General features: G+C 39.1%; 1 protein-coding gene across 1 annotated transcript in view; it reads left to right on the forward strand.

Moving 5' to 3' along the window:
• Positions 1 to 4,055, forward strand: part of MTUS1 (microtubule associated scaffold protein 1) — a gene marked incomplete at both ends in the record, with an annotated part of 50,651 nt that extends 46,596 nt beyond the window's left edge. Inside the window, 3 exons of the mRNA XM_080343780.1 lie at positions 1,456 to 1,572; positions 2,897 to 2,994; positions 3,839 to 4,055. Coding sequence (XP_080199906.1) covers positions 1,456 to 1,572; positions 2,897 to 2,994; positions 3,839 to 4,055 — 432 coding nt within the window. The remainder of the gene's footprint in view (positions 1 to 1,455; positions 1,573 to 2,896; positions 2,995 to 3,838) is intronic.
• Positions 4,056 to 9,795: the final 5,740 nt, after the last annotated feature.

Here is a 9,795-nt window from a genome sequence, read left to right on the forward strand (position 1 = left end):
CTCTTACTGCTTATTCAAGTGGCAGGACAGAGCTGCCGCAAGAAGAGTCTGCAACCACGGCATGTTGCTGTAGTTGGGAAAGATGATATCAAAAAGAGAACGTGTTTAATGCTGCACTTGGGAGTTGGAGCTGTATTCCATAGGTGTGCTCAGGCGTTGTTTAATTTACAGGAGCAATAGTCAAGTGCCTTTACACAGCTGCAAATGCACTCTGCATCCTGACAGCATAAGACAGAAGCTTGAGGCTTCTCTGTGGAAGAATACCAATCTGACCCACTCTGTTCTTCTGTACTAAACACAAATTCTGCACGATCAGAGTTCCCAGAAGCCTGTTGAAGATAGAGGTGTATTTTCAATCCCTCCACTATTACTTAGTTTCACTTGCTATTCCCAGCTTTTTTACTAAAATCTTATGTAGGCCTTTCATCTCTTTGTCTGTCTCTGTGTTCTACTATGAGTAGATAACATGGTAGCTCAGATTTAACTTCAGAGACATTTTTAAGACCACAGGGGCAGAGGACAGAAAGAAAAAAAAAAAAAAAAGAGACGTTTTGAACATACTATAAGCTGCATTTAAACTTTCCAGGAGCATTTGCCTCTCTAGCTCTTAGATTCCTCGTAAAGCCACAAAAAGCAGGAAGTTCAAATTGCCTCCTCCCCTGAGGTGGTGCAGCACAGCCCACCCTCACATGGACCTCTGTTCAAAAGTAGAAATTAAACAAGAATCACTAAAGCCACAGTCCTTAAAAACAGGTGGGAGAGAAGGAAACGCGGAGGTGATGAGGCCCTTGTTACCTGTGGAATGTGCTGGCTCTGCGCCCCACAAACCTGCATACATGCTGTATGGTAGATAAGTCATGGACGCAGAGCAGTGCGCGGTTGTTATGTGCAATTGCCGTGCTAGGCTTTAAGAAAAATGTAACAATGAAAAGTTTCAATTTCTGCGTATGAACCAGCTACCTTCAGACTCAAAACAGGGAAAATCAGCTACAGTCAAGTTCATAGCTTTACATTTTTGGTGGTTTTAAACTACTCCAGCACCTGAAAACTCTTCAGATGTTTACTTTAATTACCTCTTGGGATGGGTTATGAGTAATATGAAATAAATTTTGGAACTCCTAGCCTTAGAGGGAGCCTTTGGGCACTCCCGGAAAACAAGTTTTGCTGTGACAGCTTTAGTGTTTTCCTCGGACTCACAAGGGCTTTTCAAGTTTGTGCATAAGGTGTTTTGTGAGCAGGTTCTAAAGAAAACTGCAACTGTCCACCTACACCGAAGGACAAACAAAACTGGGAGAAAGTGGTAGCAGATTTTTTTATTCTAAATGGTTTGACTTGACTTCACTTAAAAGAAGTTACTAGTGTTACCATATTTATTTTCTTGCTCTTTCTAAGTAGCAGAGAACAGTTAAATTGTTCCTGAAATTCAGGGTGCTAAGCAAACTGTTGATCTTTCAGAAAAACCCGCAGATTATGTATCTGGAACAGGAGCTGGAAAGTCTGAAAGCGGTGCTGGAGATCAAGAATGAGAAACTCCATCAGCAGGATATGAAGTTAATGAAAATGGAAAAACTGGTGAGTTTTCCTTGAGGTCTGGCAGGTTCAAACTGTGTCTCTGAGTCGTTCTGACAATGAACTCAGGCTGGTCAGGCTTATGTGCAAGGATTAATTTCTGTTGTTTAAAAGGAAACATGAAATGATACTGGGACATGCTCACAGTGTAGATCCAGTTATATCAGCATCAGGCTGTAACATGAAGAGTGGCAGAGAATCACCAGATGCTGTAAATGACCTTTTAACCTCTTAAGACAACTACTGGTTTACACAAACTATTGCTAAGTTAGTACAGGACTATCCAGGGGCCTTTTCCACATTTCCTTTCCTCTTCCCCTCCTCCCACAAAGGACAAATCCTTACCTGCTACGTTTGCATGAGTGTTATGGAAGATAGATTGCACTGTCAGAAAAACATGGTAATGATCCTAATTAAACAAGAACATATCAAATAAAAAATGGAATATATCTTTTTGTCTAGAGTTGATTAGCTTAGGTGAACCATTTTAGCTATTATCTTTAAGCTACTTCTTTAGCTGTGTGATTTGCTCCTGATCTCTGCATAATTCCACAGGAAAAGTCAATTTTGGGGACAAAGCTCATCATTACTTTATTTGCTCTTATTTGTGGCAGAACAGGGTCCTTACCCTGGGTGGGGCCTTTGAACACTGTTGTAATACTTGCTTAAGCAAGATTTTAATGAGGAAGTATAGAGAGAGGTTTGGATCCAAAGGAAAACATTCATGTCAGATGTTCAGTATAGTACAGCATCATATGCTACCCTGGTCTACAGTTACTAGTAAATTACTAGTAAACCTTCACCTTTTCTGACAGACATTGGCTTTAGTATAGGAGCCCTTGGCCCATCCCAACCTTTAATCAGTTTTTCCTTGACTTTTGATAACATCCTGCAACAATGAAGGGGAATCAGGAGAGTAGTGGGGAGAGCTGTTCATGCAGGGGAGTGCTTGAATTTGTCACATTAGCATGTTATTTCTAGACAGTCCTCTGTCTGCAACAGATAGGTTCTAAAACTGCTGCCTGTCACTGGCAGAAGTTACTAGAACATGCTGGCTAACCAGTAGTTCCCTTATCCAGTCCTCATTTGTTGGCATCTAATCAGCACAAGTGGCAAAATGCCACCGTTACACAAGGATGAGGTCAGTAGGATCTATTTGTTACAGAGCAGTAAGCCATGATAGCAGGTCAGTCTCACATTGCTCCAGATTTTTGCACTTACTGTAACAAGGTCTGCAAACTCCAGATTATGAAAGTGTGTGATAGCACAGTCAGCATCTTGAGTGCATGTGTGGGTTTTATTTTAAACTGTGACCTTTTTCTCTAAGCTGGAGAACAACACAATCTTAATGGAAAAATTAAAGAAGGTTCAGCAAGAAAACGAAGAATTAAAAGCTCGGATGGACAAACACATGGAACTTTCAAGGTGAAAAATATCTATGGACTCTTAGATGTTCTGATGAAGCAGGGGAGGGTGTTCCTGTGACAAGAAAGAAATACACATTTGTAGAGATCCAAGTGGGGAAGAAAGGGTCATGTTCTCTTAGACAGTACTTCAACAGCCCAGTCACTAATATTTACACAGAATTTTCTATGTACAAGAACAGGAACAGATCATAAGGAGGTAAAAAGGTTCAGTATGATCTTCAGTGCTCCAAAACAGTATTTCAGGAAAGAAAAAACAACTCAGAAATATCATCATAGATTGGCTTTTTAAGTATTACTGGATTGTGAGCTAAACCTGGCTTTACTATTAACCACTTCAGTTGAATGATTTGTGCCCAGTTTAGATCAGTGGAAAGACAAGTGTTTTATTTAGCAATAATAGCAATTTTTAGCATGAATAAAATGGCTCTGAGGTTCTCCTAGCTTCAGCTATTGCTCAAAGGGATGGGCAGACTCTTGTGGTCTGAAGAAGAGTACAGAAATGCAGCTTCTATGTCGAGCTGAGCCTGCAACAGGATCCAAAGGCTGCAGCGTGGCCATTTAAAGCATCTTCCACTGTAAACAGGACAAGTCTCACTTTTCAGATGCTTTTCCTGGTCTTCAGGAGTGTTTCTTACTGGTACTTTCTCCTGCTTTCTGCAAGCTACCAGCTCAAGTCCAGCAAGAATGAGAACATGCTGAATCCTCTGTTTAAGGTAGTAATTTAGCGTAGTTGTAAGCCAAGCAGGGGTTTATGTAATTTCAAACCTTTCTTTAACAATTAAGCTCAGAGCTGTAGTCTCTGTCTTAGGTTACATGTTCTGATGTAAATCTTACTTTTGCAGGCAACTTTCTACGGAGCAAGCCGTCTTACAGGAGTCGCTAGAGAAAGAATCAAAAGTAAACAAACGCCTGTCAATGGAAAATGAGGAACTTCTGTGGAAGTTGCACAATGGTGACCTATGCAGCCCGAGAAAACTCTCTCCCAGTTCTCCATCCGTGCCTCTTCAGTCCCCACGGAATTCTGGTAACTTCTCTAGTCCCACAGTATCACCGAGATGACATCTCTTGAGAGAAAGAGGGGGGATTGCATTTCGCTGGTGATCTGCAGAACCGATCCTAATTTTCATCACAGGAACAAGAGCTATATTAGCTGAGTATGATGACTAAACATAACTGGAAACTATTCCGTGCAAAAATGGCGATAAGAGACTGAGAACATGGGAGAAAAACACTCATGTTGCTCCTCCCAAAAAGACTTGTTTATGACCTCTATGGACATTGTTGCACAAAGCACTTACAGAGCAAGGAAAGACTTGTTCATTGCCTTTTCACCTAACTCTAAGAAAAAGCTCAGGGGCTCAGAGATAAAGATCACAACCTTTATAAGATGTTCCTTATCGCAGACATTTTTTTTAAGGCTGTGTGTATGTGTGTACGCTGTGGATGGAATGGATGTAACACACTGTGCGTGTGTCTAATGCTGCCTTCTTTGCTGTGTACGTAATAAAGGATAAAAGCTAAAGACTATACATTGACACGTACTTCCTTAATGATGTTGTCAGTATGCATGCTTTCAGCATTTCCCTGGGAATAAGGAGAAGCTGCCACTAGTCCTGTAGCTTAGTTTCCTTCATCTTTCTGGCTTCAGTTCAGGTAAAAAAAATGGCATGAAATGCTTTGTCAACTGTCTCATTAGTTTCTTAGCCGACCTGAGGATGCAACTTTGAATTAATTTTAAAAACAAACTGAATTGCAGCCCTATTTTGCATGGATTCTTCATTTCACATCCATGCACAACTCTGCCATTTATGAGGAAACATTTTTTACAGGATACAGTGGATTTTGGCTTTGAAGTCAACAGGGTCATAGTCAGAAACACAGCAGCCCTCAAGGTCAGCACGTTTAGAAACCTGGACTTGTCACCTGCTGAAAAGTGACTTATTTCTGCAAACCGGCATGTCCATTGCTGAGGCCGTCTGCTGAGGATAAACTATTAATAATGTGGATTTGAAAGCCAAAGAGAAAAATGCAATAATTGTCATTAGGTGCATTCTTAACTCGGTTCTCCAGAAGAATCTTAAGTAATTTGTGAATTCTGATGTCTCTGGTGACACACTTTGCCTTTTTAAGCGTTAGCATTTTTATTAACATTCTTCGGAGTTGGCTAAATTTGCCTGAGGAGGAGGGGAAGGTGGCAGCTGTGTATTTATCTTGCTAATTCTGCCATACCTTCCCTTTTAGACTGCAGGATAATGTTGTTTTGCCAGTTCATTTGGCAAAACATCCTGTACAAGAGATTCTGTGGAGTAGGGAAAAAACCCCTGTCCTGGCTGCTGGAACTGGAGGCTGAGGGTGGCAGCAGTTCTGAAAATGTCACATGCTGAGCTTCAGCTCAAACCAGCTAATTGTGGAGCCTTGGGCAGACCAGTTCAAGATCTTGACATTGTACCTACTCAACACAGGTTCAACTTCAAATTAGTATTACAAACTACTATCTAGTGTGGGTTTTACAGAACCACTTCCAGGATCGTTGTTGTGCTGCTGTTCAGCTCATGCTGTTAGCTGGTGTGGCCACTTGTATCTGCTGAGTTTTCTGGTGTTTTCCAGTAGCCTGGGGACAGGAATCAAGGAGATGCACAGTGTTTAGGGAACTCAACTGGAGAACCACTTCAAGCCATTTTACACAAGACTTGAAAGGTCTTGGCTAGTAATGAGGAACACAGACATATAAACAAGACTGTTAACAGTAAGTAAACTTGTAATAAACTTGTGATTGACTATTTCATCATTAAATTGACTTAACTTTCTGTAATGTAAAGCTAAGGGTGCCATTTCTATAGAATATTATACTTGCTTTTAATCCTCTTTAGGGCACTGTACATACCACCTGTTAGTGGTGTCAGTACTTAAAATGTTTTCTAGGGGTTTGAAGTTTAACTGTGAAAATTCTCTGCGGGCTAAAACTTGGCATAAAGTATATCTTGGAATGTTCTGATTTTCTATGGTCAAAGAGATTTGATCACATGTATTTGAGCTGAATGCTTAAAAATAAATTTTTCATACTGATTGAAGGGGTTTTCTCCTGCTTGTAGTAGTCAAATTTTCTTTAATCAATAAAGGAACATTCCTTCAAATACTGAAACCTCTTAGTACCTGCTCAGCACAGCAGAACAGCAATAGTGAAGCTTCACTGCACAAATTATTAATGTTTAGCTAACCCTTAGAAAATTTTAACTCTGCCCTTGCTCCTCTAATGTAGGTAGAAGTTACACTGAGCTTGCTTGTGATTAGTAGCACTTCAGTTTGAGTTGGCTGTTTAAAAAAAGAGAATGGAGATAAGATAACATTACAGAATTAGCAACAATAAAATACTTCAGTACAGCTGGCTTAATATGGGGACCTGGTGTGCATATGCCTAGGAAAGGCATCCTACAGGACTCATCTTATTAAAATGCTGACATTATTCAGACTGGGGTTTTTTGTGAGAAAAGCCACAGTTTAGGAATCTAACAGGTCATGTCACAAAAGCAGTTATGTAGCCAGTGGTAAGAATTTCATGTTAGTGCCTCAAATAAAACATGCAAGAGAAGTGCATGCAAATGTTTGAATATCAAATATAGTGTATCCCTTCATATAACTGAGAAAGGGAAAGCTTTTCTAGGCTTACCAGTACAGAAAAGTAAGTATGGTATAAAAAATAATACAGAGACTGTTAAATTGTTTGATAGCTCCCCCCTACCAATACAGGAGACTCTTTGCCTCTAAACTTCCTGCAAGCAGAATCTTTAATGCTCTTCACAGGAAGTGAAGAATCCTTGTATATGGAAATCAGACTACAGAAACACCTGTTCAGTGTTTGTCCTGTTGGTCTGAAAGACTAATTCTGTTTATCTGTAAGCACTGTTTCCATATTTTTCTGTTTGAGTATTAGTATTTCAAGCTGTAACTTAAATACCACATGTTAGCAAAGGCTTTGTTCAGTCAAGTTACTTTTACATCTGTTTTTGGTAATGTCTTTAGCATAAGGTTTCCTTCAGGAGAAGCTAAAAACTTGCTCACTGTAATTATATGCGAGAAGATCTGGTGCTATTCAAGCAATTAAACAGGTGATTTTCTTCACTCAACCTTAACCAGTAGTTCCACTTCTAACAATAAGCTTCAAAGGAAGTCACAGTGAAGTTTGTATCTATACCAAACAGTATTTTGCAATTCAAACTTCACAACATGTTCCCCTCCCTTCAATACTTTCTGTAAGGGTCTTTCTAGTAGTTGCTGTAAAATTTGAGGTGAATCATTTCCTTATGCTAACTGAAGACTTGAAGTTTCTCATTACAGACGCCAAAGATACGTGTATGTAAATTGGTATTATGAAATTCATGCAGGAAATTCCTTCTAGACTGTAAGTAACCACTCAGTCTTTAAAACTGTCATTGCCTGACTGCCAGGAAATTGTTGAGGGCTGAGCTGGAGCTATCAGCTCAGCAGCTTGGAACAGTCGTGAACCGAATACCTTCTGTCCCTTGCTGCTGCCTTGCCTTAGCAGAGTAGTGACTGAGGTATGGAAATAGAAATAATACTGGCATATTTAGACAGACGATTTTGACAGATCACTTAAATTTCATTTCCCAGGTTTCATTCCATTACCCTGTGTCACTGATTTGCTGTAATTACATCAATGTAAAAACAGTCGTGCCTGCCCAGGAGGCTTTTAGTAAAATAAGAACTATGTAAAATATATAGTAAAAATAATTATAGTGTACAATTATGAGTATTATTTTGATGTTTGCAGGGAAAAAAACAAAACAAGCCACCAAAAATTCTTCCTTAAAGGCACTGCTTCTGAAGCTATCATCAGTCTCAAGAACTGCATGTGATCAGTAGACATAACCATTACATCTGATGGACACTACTCCAGCAATGATGCAGCAATGGATTTACTTCATCTTTTCCTCTTCTGCCAAGGCTGTCATCAAGGAAGTGATGCTAACACATCAACTCCTGTGCTGCTGAACAAATCTGAGCAGGTGACACAATCTCCCACTTGCTTGATACTTTAAAGGAAATGGACTCCCAAATTAAAGGCTGAGCTGGCAATGCTGCTGTAGTTCAAAGGGAAATACATTGTTCTGATAAATGAAAATACTAAAAAGTAACAAAAACATTGCACATCCTCAGGCAGAAGCTCAGGCCTTGTTAAAGTTACTTCAGTCAGACTTGAAGTCATGTCTGTAAAAAAAACCCACCTCCTTTAGGTATTACCATGAGAGTTTGTAAGACCTATTTAGTCACTTGGGTAACAGTGTAACATTTTTTTAGAGCTTTTAATTGTAATGAGCAAGAAGATTAACAAAGGGGACTACTTCTTAGCCTTCAAAGTTGGTCTTAATGCTTGGTATATTTAGGGTGTTATTTTGTAGCTACATTCTTTCCAAAGGCTAACAATACTACAGGTGCCTGGGGAGCATTTTTTGTGAAGCCTATTTGACAAGACACGCCCAGAGCCACTGCAGTCTTTACCATGGATATTTATCTTCTCAGTTATATTACTTTACGTTCCTGCACGCTAAAGAAAACACTTTCAGCAAACTTCTTTACTGCTTTTGTTACCTGTGCTAATAACCAGGTTAATGAAATTATTGAGAAACTGCCATTTTTACATTACTACTTACTAGACACCACTACTCCAAACAGTACTGTACACATCTCCTCAAGGGTTTGAATCACCTGGAGCAAAGGGCTTTTACTTCAAGCCCACACCTGAAGAAAGCTTTACAAATTCTGGTCCAATGTGGGTTCCGCAACACTGCAGCGCGCAAGCAAGGGACCAGTTCCTGCTTTATTTCCTCGTAAGCTCATGCTTTGTAAATAAACTGGCTTATATTAAGCCTTTTTTTTTTTTTTTACACCACGGAGTTGATTTGTGTTGGAATTTCTAGCTTACAAGAATTCTGTGCTTCAGCCTAGGAAGGAAAAACATTGCCAAAATGTCCAACAACATTGTTATCAAGTTCTTACCTTTTATCTGGAAAGTCTCTTTTCCTTGTACTGGTAACTAAGTTGAACTTGTTACTAACCTGAGAAAAAAATTCTGCAGTATAATTAAATATTAGAATAAGGTTACATTTTTTCTTCTGTAAATGATACTGTATAAATAAATTCAAGTTTTAACCTAGCAAACACTTTGCTACATAATTTAGTAAACATAATACCCATACATCTATTGAGAAGTGAGCTCTAAGTAAGCTACATATTATAAGGTTGGAAGAATCCAACAACAGAAGGAAAATCCAATATATCCAACCACTTATAATTTTCTGGACATGCTCTTTAGCACTATAATATATAGTTACTATTAATCTTCCCCAGGAGTAAGAATGTAATTTGTGTGTTTACATCTTTCTATGTATATGAAATGAACACACATACAAACACATGCATGCACACACTTATGTTTTCATAATGTTCAGAAATTTAATTATTCTTGCAAAATAAGCACTTGCTGTTGGCTAATTCTGTAACAAGGTTTTGTTTTGGGGCTTTTTTGTGGGTTTTTTGTTTGTTTGTTTTAAACATGTACAGTAATATAAAATAGCACAGCACCAGAAGAGTTACACCTGCTTGGTGGGTTTTTGAGGATATTTAATATCCTCTCAGTTCTCACATATATAAAAAAGGCACAAACCATACAGCAGGTTAACCTTGTGAAAGAGTTTGAGGAAAGACACCACATGCAAAGGAAAGCCCAAGAGCACCTATTCCTAAAAATAATAAGCCCTATGCATGTTCAGGCTTAAACATT

Source organism: Nesoenas mayeri, assembly GCF_963082525.1.
Source record: "Nesoenas mayeri genome assembly, chromosome: 4".
Lineage (NCBI taxonomy): Eukaryota > Metazoa > Chordata > Aves > Columbiformes > Columbidae > Nesoenas > Nesoenas mayeri.